At 55.5% G+C, this 15,484-nt stretch overlaps 7 protein-coding genes across 7 annotated transcripts; 3 read left to right on the forward strand and 4 right to left on the reverse strand.

Annotated features, from left to right (window-relative positions):
* Positions 1 to 209: 209 nt before the first annotated feature.
* On the reverse strand, positions 210 to 1,480 carry EV422DRAFT_536328 (uncharacterized protein). The gene is made up of 4 exons (XM_053070821.1): positions 1,359 to 1,480; positions 838 to 1,280; positions 597 to 739; positions 210 to 516 (listed from the first exon to the last, which is right to left on the reverse strand). The coding sequence occupies exons 2-4, from the start codon at positions 1,247 to 1,249 to the stop codon at positions 331 to 333; spliced, it is 741 nt and encodes a 246-aa protein (XP_052923943.1). The 5' UTR covers positions 1,250 to 1,280; positions 1,359 to 1,480; the 3' UTR covers positions 210 to 330.
* EV422DRAFT_536332 (uncharacterized protein) lies at positions 1,456 to 3,387 on the reverse strand. Its single transcript, XM_053070822.1, has 3 exons — positions 3,102 to 3,387; positions 2,849 to 3,042; positions 1,456 to 2,276 (listed from the first exon to the last, which is right to left on the reverse strand). Exons 1-3 carry the CDS (start codon positions 3,211 to 3,213, stop codon positions 1,680 to 1,682), a joined length of 903 nt encoding a protein of 300 aa, XP_052923944.1. The 5' UTR covers positions 3,214 to 3,387; the 3' UTR covers positions 1,456 to 1,679.
* Positions 3,388 to 3,425: 38 nt separating this feature from the next.
* EV422DRAFT_536333 (uncharacterized protein) lies at positions 3,426 to 5,312 on the forward strand. Its single transcript, XM_053070823.1, has 5 exons — positions 3,426 to 3,626; positions 3,681 to 4,055; positions 4,114 to 4,247; positions 4,306 to 4,616; positions 4,673 to 5,312. Exons 1-5 carry the CDS (start codon positions 3,607 to 3,609, stop codon positions 5,078 to 5,080), a joined length of 1,248 nt encoding a protein of 415 aa, XP_052923945.1. The 5' UTR covers positions 3,426 to 3,606; the 3' UTR covers positions 5,081 to 5,312.
* Positions 5,313 to 7,713: 2,401 nt separating this feature from the next.
* Positions 7,714 to 8,987, forward strand: EV422DRAFT_130180 (uncharacterized protein). The gene has a single exon (XM_053064734.1). The coding sequence runs from the start codon at positions 7,835 to 7,837 to the stop codon at positions 8,801 to 8,803; it is 969 nt and encodes a 322-aa protein (XP_052923946.1). The 5' UTR covers positions 7,714 to 7,834; the 3' UTR covers positions 8,804 to 8,987.
* Positions 8,933 to 9,776, reverse strand: EV422DRAFT_569297 (uncharacterized protein; the record flags this gene model as incomplete). The annotated part of the gene is made up of 2 exons (XM_053072750.1): positions 8,933 to 9,583; positions 9,660 to 9,776. The coding sequence occupies 2 exons, from the start codon at positions 9,774 to 9,776 to the stop codon at positions 8,933 to 8,935; spliced, it is 768 nt and encodes a 255-aa protein (XP_052923947.1).
* Positions 9,777 to 10,746: 970 nt separating this feature from the next.
* EV422DRAFT_130163 (uncharacterized protein) lies at positions 10,747 to 12,495 on the forward strand. Its single transcript, XM_053064733.1, has one exon. It carries the CDS (start codon positions 11,035 to 11,037, stop codon positions 12,379 to 12,381), a length of 1,347 nt encoding a protein of 448 aa, XP_052923948.1. The 5' UTR covers positions 10,747 to 11,034; the 3' UTR covers positions 12,382 to 12,495.
* Positions 12,496 to 12,610: 115 nt separating this feature from the next.
* EV422DRAFT_569300 (uncharacterized protein) lies at positions 12,611 to 14,187 on the reverse strand (the record flags this gene model as incomplete). Its single annotated transcript, XM_053072751.1, has 3 exons — positions 12,611 to 13,741; positions 13,811 to 13,927; positions 13,999 to 14,187. 3 exons carry the CDS (start codon positions 14,185 to 14,187, stop codon positions 12,611 to 12,613), a joined length of 1,437 nt encoding a protein of 478 aa, XP_052923949.1.
* Between the last annotated feature and the right edge of the window lie 1,297 nt (positions 14,188 to 15,484).

The raw sequence follows: 15,484 nt of genomic DNA on the forward strand, positions 1-15,484 counted from the left end.
TTGGATACCATGCGGAAGATTGGTTTTAGTTTTTCCTCTAATTGGACCCAAAAATCAATTATGGGAGGATGGCTCTTCCAACTTCAACGGACAATAACTTGACAACCAGACAGTTTTCAGACTTGACTACTGTGTAGGTTGAATATGCTCCTGCTTCCGGGCAATCCGACCGTATCACTCCCATGAGCTGCCGTCCAGTATGTGTGGTTGTCAATTAAAGCCCTTTGGTAAGCGATTTTTCTAATTGTTTACAATTGAAACGCGTGCGTTCCGAAAACTTTTGTCGTGGTACTGTATGTGTACTTGACGTCGCTTACTCTCTTTCCAGCCTTAAACGTATCTATCCTCATTCACCTCCGTGTTCAGCTTCCTTCGCGAACGTGCAATACAACCGAAAGGAGGAGGAGCCATGTATGGCTGAGTGATTCCCAGGGTTGCACGTCGCTCCCGAGAGTTCAAACGAGCCTTAAGCAAAGAAATCTCATTGGCCTTTCTCACGAGGGTTTGTAAGGTGGCCTGTTGCAGTTCAGATCAATCACATACGGAAAGACTATTAGGCACGTAGTTGTGAACATGACGAGCAAGCACCTGCTCACCTCTACACGTAGTAAAGAGTACACCCCATTCTCCACGATTGCCAGGTTTGACAATGAACGCGGCAGCTTGAATCGCTTGAGTAGCCCGGCACAAAAAACTCCTTCGGTGCGCCATCTCAGCCCGTACACATAGGATGACCAATCTGGGGTTGTTGATAAGTAACAAGAAAAATATATATATGGAATCAACGAAACGGAATTGGGCAACAGCAGGTCCGACATTCACTTCGTGTGCACATACCATAGCTCTGAATGCCCATCACAAACAATCCCCCGATCTTCTCCGACAAAACCCCAGAATTTTCAAGACCGAAAGCGAATACGATTTCCATCAGACATTCCAATAGATCGACACGGTCCAAATGAAACTTAGCGAGTCCAGGCCGGGGTAGCCCGCCTGATCGGAGGCACACCAGCCCCTCGAGCTGGTCGTTCGTGTCGGCCAAAGTGACGCGAAGGTCCAACTTTTGCCCAGCCGTGGATCTCTTGCCGATTTTCCCAGTCCTGTTACGGGCCACGATGCTTCCCAGGCTTTGGAGCTCACCCTCCTCAAGAAGCCACCGACTTTGTGTTGGATCGATCAGGGACTTGACCATGTGAGCAGTAGTGGCGTTGTCAGCCGTGGCTTCGGATGCCGGGAGCTTCAACCTCATAATGCTCGAAGCGTACTGTTGCACGCTTCGCCTGGACCAATCAAAGTCAGAAACTTGCCAACTATAACGCACCAGGCTTTACAATCAAGACCCGGTGCCGCACACTCACCGTATCTCGTTCACCCGCGCTGATGGAGATGCGATTTTCTCAATGGTGTCGATAACATTGGATGGATCCGTCTTCGCAACGACGTTGGTTCAGTGCACAGCCATTACCTTAGGTAATGGCTGTGCACTGAACCAGACGTCTGCGATCTGGTCCATAAGATCTTGAATGGATTCGCGCAAATCATCCTGGACGTCCTCCAGCCGTACGTCTTCATGGAAGTCTGCAACAATCTCTTCCCATTCTTTCTGATTGAAGGAGCCTGGATTGGATGTAAATTCATGATTCGAACACGAAGCGCGTACAAACATTGACCGACGCGAATCAAATAGAAAACGAGTCCTCTCCTTTCTCAGTCCCCTTACCTTGCAAGATCGGGTCCATTTCAGTCACGTCCAGGATTCCCCAATACAAGGGGTTCAGTGTTTGGTCTTTGGTCAGGACGGCCTTTCTTGCCTCCCGCAGCGTCTCGGCCACATCTTTACCCGTGGAAAGGATCCATGTTCCAAAGTTCTTCTCGCCCTTCCGGCTTCGCTGGTTGTGGGGAGGAAAGGCGTCCTTCCAAGTTTCTGGATGGTTGAGGATCAAATGAAGACGGCCATCCTCCTCCTTATCGTGATCCACATCTTGTTCCGGGTCTTCTTCCTCGTCACAGTCGACATCACATCCGTCACCTTGGACGTTTTTCGGATCATTTTCGTTTGGAACATATCCAGAAGCAGCGACTGCTACGTCATCCCTGTCGTCTTCGTCCAAGGCATCCCCCACAATGTCTTTTGCTGCCTTTGAAGCAAACTTGGTCTTATATCCTGAAACAGCCGTCTTTGTTGCTGCAGCTCGCGCCCGTGTCAACCGCTGCAACGTCGCGAATTGATCACTCGATAAATATGCTTGGAGGTTTTGAACGGTGGTGCTTGTCTTCTACAATGAAATCGAATACGAATGAACGCAATGTGGTCAGTAACGGCCGGTAACAAGCTATGAGCCATTTGAACAGGGTAATTGAAGTAATTGAAGAAACTCGGACAATGTCCCCTCGAGGCACCAACGACACCGAACACTACATCCGAAGACGTATTAACTACCGCTTTGGCCATAACATCTGCAGCTGCGGACATTCTTCCACCAAAGTGCAGCTGTGCACCCTCCCCTGGCAAGGATCAAACGGGCCGGAAGGCGTGGCAGGATCCTCAATGCTTTTACACATTTCGCGGCCTAAGAAAGGGTAGCGCCAGGGTGCGGGTCCAGAAGTTCATGCTCCTTCGAATGAAGTTCTGGATTACCACGGATGCACAGCGGAAATGCTCAGTGACCATGGGATACCCAGCGGAAATATCCGCTGCCATGACAGCTGGTGATCCTCTCACCCCGAGAGGTTAAAGCGGGCGTAAGCGTAGCAAGAACCTCCACGTTTTTACACGTTCGCGGCCAAGAAGGGTGGCGCGGGGTCTAGTAACAGACATCTCCTCTTTCCATCCCAACCCCATACTTACGTTCTCCAGGTTCTTCAGAAGCTTGGTCACTTTCTGCTTGGATGCCTTCCCCGTAATCCCATCCTCGAGGAGGGTCAGTTCTTTGATCGCGAGGCGCGTAATATCCTCCAGCGTCCATTCAGTTTGTGGTCGGGCTTCGATTATGTAGTCCGCAAAGTCGATCACTGACCACTCAGTGGTGGACGTCCAGTACCCTATCAGGTTCCGTTAGCACTGGTATCATGCCCTGCGCAGCGAAATTTCAGCAACATACCAGAGAATTGGAGTCTCTTAAGCGAATAGTCTGCTATGCACACTATCTGTCTCGGCCTCTTCAACTTTGCGTCCGCGTCTGTGAAACTTTTACGCTTGAGCTTAGGGCCCATCGCTGGCGACGAAGAAGTCGATCGAGGTCGAGAGAAACGTGGATCGAACGCGCACCGACGCGCGAGATGAGGTATAGGCTCGTAAAGACTAGACCGTAGTAGTTGCAATGTAATGGGTAAATTATTCGAAATGGAATGGCTCTACTTGCTTTATTCTTTGAAAGGGAATGCACGTAGTAAATGGAGCGAACGATGAGAAGTGGAACGACGCGAATCGGGTTTCATCCAATTCAGCACTCTGAACTATTGTGGCGCAGTCGGTCAAGCATTACTTATGTAGGCCCGATTAGGTGCGGCAACCAGACGCTCTCAGTCGGTGTGACTGAAGCTTTCTGTCGCACTTTTCTCCTCGCCATCGCCTCTTTTCGCTGCAGAAACTTTGTTACAACACACATGGGTAATTCAAAATTGACGTATGTACGGTCGTGGTTAGGTCTCTTCGTTCTATATCTGAAGCTCTTTGGCAGGAATTATCGTTCAAATGCTGTGCATGACCGGTTGCCGGAAAAGGGCAGCATTGGAATGCGCCAACTGTTTTGGAACGAGCTCGGCTATGCTCTCAAAGATTCGGAGGCAAACGCTGCCATCTGTCGATTCCTCAAAAGACGTCACAAATACTACCACGGGACGAGCACCTTGTTACCGGACGCGGTCAATGAAGCACGGATGTCAGTTGTCGATTACATACAACGGCATCCAGAATTATCAAACTACGAGAAGGACCTATCCCCATCTTCAGCTTCACTGGATGATCGTATCCTGCAGACAAAGGAAGAGATTGAAAAGGAAGAATCTTATTTGAGCGCTGAAGACGACGATGACGATTTTGATGTTAAGCGACGGTCAGTATTTCTTTTCCCATCGGATACATGCCTTTATCTTAAAAACAGTCTTCTGAAGGATGCATCACACGAAGCAAGGACCGTTCCCCGAGCTAGAGCCGCGCGGCAAGCTAGGGCAGCTCACCGATCGCCTGGCAGATGCCAGCATTGACGAAGACACGAAACAAGCCAAAGCAGATGCACATCAGAAAGGTACAATCAAAGTATTATGCTGATATCAAGCAAAAACCCTTTGCTAACATCATGACAGAATTTCCCCCTTATGTTCCAGAATCCATTGTTGGCACTCTCCAACGGCTGAAGGAAGGCCGCTCGGACTATGTGGAGAACTTGATCGCCTTTTACAAGCTTAGGTCGGAAGGTGCATTTGCCGGGCATGAGGACGAATGGGTTCTGATCCACGATCAGTCCATTGTCCGTTTTTTTCCAAGCGAAGATGATATCATCGAAGTGGTGGACGAACATCCTGGTGGTGCTTTTCAGCCGGTGAATGACAAAAATCTGCGAGGAGAGAAGAAGAGGGCTGTAGCATGTATTCCAGGTGCCCAGGCGGAGTTCAAGGTATCACCTGTACTTTGTTGTATTCTTGAGTAATATCTACAACTCGCCTTCTGCAGGTTCCTTTGGAAGTACGAATTGACAATCTGAAGGGACACGCTACAAATATTAGCATTGAGGATGTCTGTTTTGATACAGGGTGTCCGCGCACGACTTTGCAACACCATCATTTGATTCAACTTGGCAATCCGGCTACTACAATTGTGTCCTTCCGGGGTCTGGGAACAGGTTCGGGCACCTGTTTCCGTGCTACAGTGTCTGGCATCAATCCTGCTCAAACAAAATGGAGTCCGAAGATGAGGATCGATTTCTGGAGTGAGGAGTCTAACGACGAGTGTCTGCTCGGTTTCGACATTTTGCGGCATTTTGCTATCGCATCTTTACCGACCGCCGGAACGCCAAGTCTACTTATCGCCTCCAACGAAGTGGCGTTGAAAACCAAACTAGGCGGCGTTCACGCGAATTGAGGCATACCGACCAATTGATGTTTGCATAAATGGGCAGATTCCGTTTTGGTTGACGGCTCGCTGTTGATCCGCCTCGGAAATACCCCTGCCGGACAGCAAAGTTGACTACGAGGCGGCAACGTGTCCGATGAGGTTAGGGCATGGTGGGAAAACGCCGGGGTTCTTCCATGAATGTATGCATGAATGTAAAGTAATAAAGGAAATAAATGGCGTTGAGAGCCAGGTAATCAAGTATACAGCCACTCACAGGGTCTCTAGGGTATAAAATGGAGCGCCCCAGGAGGCCTTGTATGGCAATTCGGGTTACATCGCCGTCTACCTGTGGCAACAGAGAGACATCAACGTCACTCCATGCCCAAGACCCATTCGTCTCAAACTATCGATAATCAGAACATAAGCTTTTCAGATCAAGGTACACTGTAAAAGCCTACGACATGGACGACGCGCTGTTGAAGGACGCATTGGTGCGTTTTTCCAGCAAGCCTGCTCATCTCTCGCAGCTATTGAGCGTGGTGCGCAGGCAGCGGAGCGGGGGAACCCACGTCTCCTTGCGGTTGATTGACTATTTTGTCGTCACGTACGCCAAGGAGAAGCCCGTGGTGTACACCGTGGGCGACCAACCCGTAGATATCTATCTACAAGAGCTACCAAGCCAACCAAGAGCGGTTCAAAAAGCGCTGCTTTGACCCTTTCGCACGCGGTTCCGTCACGGAATGGACATTTGCTGGGGAGCGCATCAAACACGAGGCAACTGTGTTTCATGCGGTGGGCCATTGAGAACAAAGTGCTGGACTACGTCAGAGACCACATGCAAACCATCTCTGAAGCGACGGTGAAGGACACCACCATGAGGAAGTCCCTGCCGCAACGCAAAAGGGGCTAGGAAGCTCGCCCGACCGCAGTATCTGGCGACTTCAGAAAATGGACGACATGGTACGCAAGCTATTTGAGGAGCTGCTGGAAGACGTCAAGAGGTTTGACGACAAGGCGGTGGGTGTCCGCTTGCAAGAGGCGTACGACGCCCTCCCGTCGATGCAAGCCGTCATCGAAGGCCTCCGCGACCCGACGTCCGACCTTTCCAACGCCATACCCCAAGGACCCTGGGTGTTGGCGTCCGACGCACGGTTCCCTCGCCCGTGTCAGTCCTGGGCCTCCACGGGCGTGTCCACGGAAACGTCGCTGGATGCCTGGTGGACGAACGTGGCGGACGCTGCGGCACCCACGCGATGGCGATCGTGCGGCGGAAGTCCCATTCCGATCGCCGCGTCCCATGGATGGCCAAAACTGCCTCCCGCTGGCCAGTCTGCGCCATCGCCACCCGGGCCTTCCACCAGGCCTGATGGGTCCGCCGGGGCCACTAGTCAGGGAGAAGCTGGGTGTTTGGGAACGACGGGAACAACGACTTGGAGACCGCATCGGGCTGGAAGGAATGCCCGGAGCCCCTCGCGGCAGCGTTCCAACACCTCGGGATAGACGTCCCGCCCGAATTTGAGCATGTCGCCGGCGTGGCCACTTGGACCGCGTCCGCCCGCTGAGATCGTCCACGCCGTGCCCAACCCCGGTCTGGCCATGAAGACGTTGGAAGGCATGTCGTTTCAGGAACTCGCGAACGCGGCTTCGCTGACGCCGTGTGTGCAATACAGCTCACACGCAACGGTTAAGGAGTGGCATCCAGCGAACATGGACGACGCCCGATGTCTCTTTTTTCTACGCCCATGGCGGTGACTGCGAGGGAGTCTCTCCCCTCAGTGTCAGGAACCGCGTGGACGACACTCGCCTGCTAATTTTCACCCGCGCCTCCACGCAAGCCGCGGCGGCTACGGCGGCGCGCTTAGAAGCTCTCTCGGAGCTGAGGGGAAAGACTCTGGATAGGTCAAAGAACGGCTGGAAAGTGAAAGATCCCAGCGGCGATCTCATGTGGACCGTCTCATCGGTCCGCTTCGGCGTTGGGACTCGGAGCGACGCCTCCGATGGCCGACGGTCAACGTGTCCTCCGTGTAAGGGGTTTGCGTGAGCGGACCCAAAGTTGGCATCTCGCAGTAGACCTATAGCATCTTGCAGTGAGGAGGACATAGACGTGTCGCAAGTGCCCCCTGGGGATCTATGCGAGGAATTTGTGACAGATGGCGAGACAGCCCGCGAAATAGGACACCACCTTGCCACGCGCTTTCCGACAGCATCAGACCGGGAGGGGACTGTTATGTTTGGTCACCTTTCACTGCACGGCGCCTTGATGAACGCCAGCGGTCGCATCCATTTAGGGGAAGAGATCACCGTCCAGACCCTCGAAGGGTTCAAACGCGTGTTCCTGGGCCATTTCCACCGCCACGCAAGTTACGGCCGGTATGGGCGCGTCATGTACGTCGGCTCCCCCGTCCAGTTGAGTTTCGGTGAGGCGGGCGACTCGGACAAAGGATTCATGGCCTACGACCCTAGCGCCGACGCTTGGACGCTTCACCGAAACCCGCATGCCGTGCAATACGTGCAGCTCACCGTCGCGGAGGCCAGGCATGCGGTGGACGTCAAGAACGACGGGCTTCGCGGAAAGCTGGTGCAATTGAAGGACGATGGCCAAGAGGAGCCCCGGGACATGGACGCCCTTCGCCGGGAACTGCAAAGCACTCTACGAGTGAAAGGGGTTGCCGCTATTCGTCGGACGACCGGGAACACCAAAAACGGTAACCCTATTCCTAACCCTGTCACCGGGAACGACCTGATGGACTATGCTCGACAATTCGCCTCGCTTCAAAAGGGATGGACGCCGGTCGTGTACATGGCGTACTTGACCAAAAAGCGGGATCAAATCAAGGGTTTCGGGCCTGGTGCCAGCGCCGGCGGGCGACCGTCTTTCGTCGCCGGCTTGAAGGCCATCACCGTGACGAACTTCCTGGGCATAGAGGGACCCGTCATCTTGATTTCCGAAGCAAGGTGTCTCCCGGCATGTGGGTCATCCAAAGGGACAACGGCGCGGGGAAGACGACTCTGTCCGAAAGCATCCTGTGGTGCTTGAACGGGACGTGTGCGAGGGGCGATTATCTCCACGAGAGGAAAGTCGTGAATCAGGTCATCCATGCCCACCCGTCGGTGACGTCCTGCGAGGTCAGCGTCGCTTTCGTCAACGGGTACACCTTTACTAGAACTAGGTCTCTGACCAAGAAGCCGAGGCTGTGGTTTACGTTCCCCGACGGCGCGCACACCGAAAAGGGGAACATCCAGGTCACCCAGAAGCTGATCGAAGAGCTCCTGGACGTGGACGCCGACACCTTCCGGAACACCGTGATGCTGACCTCCAACCAGAGCGTCTCATTCACCAGCTCCAACGACGCGAGGAGGAAGTTCATCGACGACCTGTTGGGTTTCGCCGTCCTCGAAGACTACGCCAAAGTCATGGCGGACGACCTGGCCCAGCTGAAAGCGGAGTTGAAGGTCGTCAAGGGCGCTCTTGCTGAGCTGAGAGGAAATCAGGTGGCCCAGATTCCGTATCAAGAAAGGAAAATCGCCGAGTTGGAAGGGCACCTGCAGACAGCGAGGTTGGAAGCTGAGAGAGCGACGGAGGAACAGACACGAGAAATGCGTGAGGGACTCTTGAGAATTGCGGCATTGTGGGACAGCCTGAATAAACATGCCGCGGCCACGTCAGCTGCAACTACTCCGACAGCGAATGCAAAATGTCACGGAGGACCTAGACGCCGCGCAGGTCATGAAACAAGGGCTCTCCTCTGAGTCCGCCCACTTACGCGCGGAGGATCTGGAAACAGGACCTTCAGACCTGGAGTCCTCAAAGGCGTCCGAGAACACAAACACCGGGACGATGTCCGCCGGACAGCCTTTCGCCGCCACCCTGGTCCTCGCTTAGAGAGCGATTTTGTAGGCCATCCCTTGTGCCCCCGCTGTGCCCGCCACACCCGCGCCGTAAGCAGCTCCTCCAGCGCCTCCAAGCGCTTGCATCGCGACTGTGGATTGATATTCGTACTGATACAGAAGGATGGCGAGACCCCCACCCCCACCTCCGCCGCCGCCAATTGCGGGCACCGCCGTGCCCGACGTCCTCACAAACGTCGCGCTCGCGCCGTTGCCCCCGTTCGCCTGAATGGTTCCGGACCCGGTCACAGCTTGCGCTGCAACGATGCATACCCCCGCCCCGCTTCCGCCGCCACCAGACGTAGACGTGCCGGCCGCCCCGTTGGTGGTCAAGCCGCCTCCACCGCCTCCGGTTCCCCTTGTGATGTACACCAACATGCTGGTAAGCAAAATGCGCCCATTGAAACACGAAGGCATCGTTGCCATGATGGCGGGTCCACCTTCAACAGCGCTGATGACGTTGGCTGTCCCACCGGCACCTCCCGTCGTGGTGGTGCCTCCCCGGCCGCCAGCCCCACCTTGTCCGCCCGCCGTATAGTAAGCGGTGGCTGCCACAGCCGCCGTCCCGTTTCCGTTGGTATTCGTGCGTCCCGCACCCCCTGCATATCCTGAACCCAGGACCGTCGTCAACGCCGCGACGTTCTGGTTACCAGCCGTGGCTCCCGAAGCGCTCACACCGTTGAACGCAATCGCCCCGTTGAGGTCAATGTCCCCACACGATCACCCGCCACCCCGCTGTATTTAAGACCACGCCCGCCGGCACCGTCAGGTTGTTGTACACCATGTTTCTCACCAACGTGGCGTTGGCGGCGAGAGACACGTCTCCATCTGTCATGGCCGCACTGGGGAAGACCCCCGATGCGGAGGCGGACAGGGACGCATACGACACCACGTCCCACTTCCCGTTGTCCCGCGATATGACATGCAGACTCGCATAGGGGGTTTCCAGGACAAATCCCGGCAGCCCGCTGATGGTTTCCGTGCCGACGGATCAATCACCACTGGATACTCGTCCTTGGTCACTTTGAACACTTTGTACATCTTTCCAGAAATGCCCGTAGCGCTGGGGAGGCTCACGGTGACCTGCGCCGCAGATGTGTCACACGCTACAAAATAGTCCGTCGGGACCCTTGTAGCGCCACCGGCGACCGTGCTGAACCTTCGAGAAACAGGAGCGACTATTCGTCACGTTCCGTTGGTCTTGGGTTCCGGACGCGACAGGATCTCGTCCGCGGAGGGTGAGTTGGACGTCTACAGTTGTCGATCCACGACCCCGTCGCGGACAAAGACGGGCCCAGCGGCCCGATAGCAGATTGGCTACGCCACCTCCGCGGCGTGGCGCCCAGATCGAGGGATTCCGAACGGCGACCGTGCGGGCGTCGGCTGGACGCGACGGCAGGACGGGATGCCATCTGCCGAGACCCTGCCGAAGGTCGCTTTGAAGGCCTCGGCAGACTCCTTTGAAATCCGCACGGGCTCTGCATCCGCTTTGGCGTCCATCGTCCCGGTGATGACATTGCGCCCCACGGGAGATTTCACCTTCAGCGGCAACGTATCTGCGAATATCTTGCAAGTGGGTACGAAGCTAATCACGGGAGACGGCGTGACGGAAACCGAAGGCCCGCTCGTCCAAAAGCTCAGCGGAAACTCGGGCAGCTCCACCCAGTGGTACGGTGCGGACACGGATTACCTTCAGGTGGGCTACGCCGGCAATGGGAGGTACATCGTCGCGACGGGCGACGCGACGGCTGGGAGGGTTCCAGGAACGCTCAGCCTGCAAGCTGGCGAAGGTAACGCGGACCAGGTGGTATTGGATGCAGACGGTTCTGTCCATGTCAACGGCGGCGCACTTCACGCGGCAAATGACCTTAACGTCGCCGGAAGCGCCGCGGTGGGAGACGAAGTGGTGGCAGCCGCGATCACCGCGCATACCGTTTCCGCCTCAACGTCGATGAACATTGGGTCGCTGGTGCTTTCAGACGCGGGATCCACCGGCTCTTTGAACTTGGGAACTGCCCAAGGAACCGTCGCGTCGCTCGTCGCCAGGCAGTTGCGTCTCCTCGCCAGTCCCGGCTCGCTCACGGTTGCCTACGATGCTGCACATTCCACGTTCCGATGGACGCCAGCGGAGCTGGTCAAGGGATGACCTTGGCCGCCCATGCGACAAGCAACCTCTCCCTGACACCGGACGGGGACATCGCCCTGACGTGCGGAACGACGCGGCTGAACGGCGACCTAGCAATCATAGGGGCGGTCTCCACCAGCGCAATGACCGTCGGCGGGCCCCTCACTGCTACGATGTTGGCGTTGGCGTCCGGGGGTGTGTCTCTCGTCCAAACGGGCGGTGCTTTACAGGTCCTCGCACCTTCAAGCAAAATCACACTGTCAGCGGATGGGGGCGCGACGAACTTGTCCGTTGGGGTGAATTCAGACGGCGTGTGGGGTCTCTTTGGGAACGCGCCGCTCACAGCCAAGGGGGGTTGGGTGTGGATGACCATGTTTACTTCCGCGCCGGCGCTGGTGGACCTTGCGTTTCGTATTCCGGTCTGAGCGTGCAAGGTGGACCCCTGACGGCGACTGGAGGTGCGTCCTTTGAAGGCAACGTCCGGTTTTCTGGCAAGGTGACCGGGACATTGGAGATCGCCGGAGGGTCTCTTCGCCTCACGACGGATAGCGGGGACACGCTGTGCCAATGCCAGGCGACGCAGGCGACTTCCAATGTGCCCTTCGGAGTGGGCACCGCCGTGAGCGACGAGAAAGCCTTCGCGGTGGGCAACGCGCTGGTGGTAAACACCAGGGACGGGGTGATTGACCTCATGGGGAGCACCTTAATCAACGGCGCAGATCCGGCCACCCCTGGTGCCCTCTGCACCAAGAGGTACGTGGATGCTTTGCTTCGCGGTTTCGTGGTCAAGCCCGCCGTGCGGGCGGCATCCACTGTGAACCTTGATCTGACGTCTCCTGTAGGTAACTTGGCGGACGCGGCTGTGCTGCTTGCATCGGGTGACAGGGTTCTCCTCTGGCACCAGACGAACGCTGTGGAGAACGGAATCTACGTGGTGACGCCCCAAGGTTATGCCGCCCGCGCCGGAGACCTTGCCATCGGCACTTTCGCCGCCCAAGCTTTGGTGTATGTCATGGAAGGTACGTACGTGGGCAGATCGCTAATCTGTATCTCCCCCTCCACGGCGTGCGTGGTCAACACCCACCCGCTGGGTTCTGCACATCACCCCAAAATGTTCTTCGAATGGTTCCTTTTAGAAGATTTCGCGGTTTGCCTTCCTTCCATCGAGTCCAGCTCACTAACGTGCTTCAGATCTCGCAACATCTCAACCTCTGTGTTCTACGCCTGTAAACAACATCGATGTACGCTCGCTTGTACAGTTCGGTTCTCTATCCGCGGGCACCATATGCTGATCAGCCGTCACCACTCGGTCTGATGTTACGCCCAATTCACCATTATGTTTTGCTCTCTGCAGATCTTATTCACTCAAATGTGAGAGTCGATGTAGGCTATGTGGGGTTCTACATTAAATTAGGATGTCCGCGCCAACCCCCAGCTATTGGTATATTGCATGTCGCGGGGTTCTGGGGGCTCAACAATTCATCTGGCTTCGGCGCTACTAGCTAGTCTAAGGGATATGGGAGGGAACTTTCAACGTCTACAGATCAGAACAGGTTCTGCGTAAGCTTAAAGATGCTAGTGGTGTCGGCAGCAAGGACCGTCTTGTCAGCCAACGTGACGACCGAGGTGCTGCCAGTAGCGCCAACGTGATAGTCCGTCAGCTTGGCGCCGCTCTTGATGTCGTAGATGCTGACGGCGCCTGCAGTGTAGTACGCCGTCTGAGTATAATCAAAAACGTACAGACGTGTCGCAGCGACGCTGATGCCCTGCGGCTGGTTTTGCATAGCGATGGTCTTTTGCGAAACAACCTTGAAGGTGGTCTCGTCGATGGTGTAGAGGATGTTGCCACCGAGACCGTAGAGGGTGCCTCGAAGGGAGGAGAAGGAGGATGGCGATGATCTGGTGAACTTGAGCGCCGCGCCGAAGGCGCCCGTCTTGGCGTTGAAGCGGAGAAGGTTTCCATCAGGTCCGGCAACGTACACAAAACCGGCCTCCACATACAGATCAATAGGTTGCTGGAAGAACGGGAGTGGGTAGGGGCCCTTGGTCAGATCCAGCTGACCCTTGTTGGCAAAGGCGGCATCGGGTGTTCCGTTGGCAAGCCACTTGTAGATGGTGGTGCCGTGCACGGCAAAAACATTCCCGGTCTCATCGGCGCGGACTTCGACGGGTCGGTATTGCGCACCAAAGTCGTAGACAACATCGTACGCGGCAGCACCGAAAGAGGCGTAGCGGGTGATCTTGGTGTTGTCCCATCCAACGTACAGCTTTCCGTCCTTGCCGACGGCCATGGAAGCGATAGCCTGTGCTTGCGGCGGGGGCATTGGCTTCCAGGTGCCGAGACTGCGCACACGGTTAGCGACGGTGAAAGGCACGGATTTGGTGACGAAGGGCTTCTTGCTCCCGAGATCGGCCTGGACGGTGAACGTGTGCTGGCCGTTTGCGAGAGTGGATGTGTTCAAGCGGTATTCTGGGCCAGGATACACACCGGATGGAGATGTAGGACCTTGGTCGACCCGTCCGCGGGCATTGGTCAAAGGCAAATCGGTGTTGAAGGTGCAGCCGATGGTGACGATTCCCGTGCTGAAGATGTCACCGCAAGAGGCGGCGGGGGCAATGCGAAGGATCAAAGAGCCATCGGGCTTGTTGCCGATGTTGTAGATGTTGTTGTAGCGCTGAGGGATTATGTCGAGGTTAGAGGCACACTATCGAAGATGCGTGACGGAACCGAGAGCAATACTCACGATGAAGAATTTGACGGTTTGAGGCAAGGGCTTGTCAAGAGTGGTGATGGGCGCATGCCACTTCCATGTCTTGGAAGCTTGCACAGGAGTTCCAGCAACGTTTACGCTAGTCTTCCACTGAAAGGTAAATGGCGCTGTCAGTTGGCATGTGCAATGACGGTTTTGCTCGCAAGAAAAGAGTTGCTTACATCGTCGACGGACCACTCAAGAACCACATCGGCTCTTGGGAACGTTGGGGTGAGGTCTTGTACCGTGGCGTCCAAGAACACGGCAGCTCCGGTGACGGACAGCACACCAGTCCAGTCACCGAGAGGCGCCTGGGCGACGACGCATGACACGGCGAAGAAAATGGATGCGATGGTAGCGAGGAAGTGCATCGTGATGAATCAGAATGTGAGACGGGGAAGAATGCGTTGCTGTTTCTCGAAGAGCCATCATCCCTCGCCTTTTATACCCGCGAATGCATTGGGCGAGGCATAAGAGGGGCACCCGACCCACCCGCACGGCGCATTGTTTTTTCGGGTTTGGGGTTTTGGGGTCGTGCCCCGCTTGCATGCCATCTCCAAGTGCAGTCGGGAAAAACTGGCGAGGCTCCCTTTGCATACAACAAAGCCTTGTTGTTTACATCAGAACAGCGAAAGATTTGAGTCCTCAAAAAAAGCAGTAGGCGAGCTTTCGCAGCAGTTTGGTGCTGGAAGAAGCTCAGACTGAACTTGGGGATGATGTTACTGGAGTGACCGCAGAGTCTAGCCCGAGCTCTGGAGACATTTGGGGACGCTGTTACGGTTCTGCGCTGCCTAAACTTGGCATTCAGGCCCCGCCTAGAAAAAAAACTTGCATCCCGCCTGATCCGTTTGACAGCCGGTTTCCCGTTTGCGCATCGAACGGAAGAGGCCGGTCATCGCAGCACGCCTCCGTTTGGTTGGAGGGGGTGCATTTCGTCTCCACCAACTTACAGGCGTTGTTACTGTTGTTCGAGTCGAGGGTGTCTGTAAGATGGGATCTGCCTGATTTTGCCGTGCGAGTGGTAGACGAAAGACGTCCTTGCTGCAACACAGAGAAGTTGAGAGAAACAAAATTGCGTCGTCGATTGTGGCCTTAGAGAATCGTCGCGCAAGATCTTTCTCCCGCCGCCGCCGCGCTGTCGAATTGTGTCAATGTGCTGCCGAATGACATTCCTGACTGTGAATGCAATGTGGTCCGGGGTTTGTTTCTCGACATGGACTCGAGCCGGGCCATGTTCATTTTTGAAGGTACAGAGGAAATAGAAACGTGATGCAAACGTTGACGTATCTACCAGATCTGACTACACCATTCCCTGTCAACGCCTTTCCGGGTCGAGGTCTGTCGAGCCGCTCGCTTGAGACCGTTGTCGCCTTCCGTGCTTCGAATGCTTCACTGTGTTCCGAATGGCAGGAGGCTCAGTTCTGCCTCGATCGCCTTCTAGAATGAATCGACATTAGCATGGACTAGCCTGCCCAGCATCTACGCTCACTTATCCATGAATTTGCGGAAACATTCCGTACGCACTCCCTTCGAAGGATTCCTCCCCCAGTCCATCTTCCTGATCACTCTGTGGTAGTGTACAGATAGTGGTATCAATCCCACCGTCGTGCACATACTATTGATGCCACTGCCACAGCCGCCATCTCAAGACACCTCCCGTCGCTCGCA

This window comes from Fimicolochytrium jonesii (assembly GCF_025526975.1).
Source record: "Fimicolochytrium jonesii strain JEL569 chromosome Unknown EV422scaffold_19, whole genome shotgun sequence".
NCBI classification, from domain to species: Eukaryota; Fungi; Chytridiomycota; class Chytridiomycetes; order Spizellomycetales; family Powellomycetaceae; genus Fimicolochytrium; species Fimicolochytrium jonesii.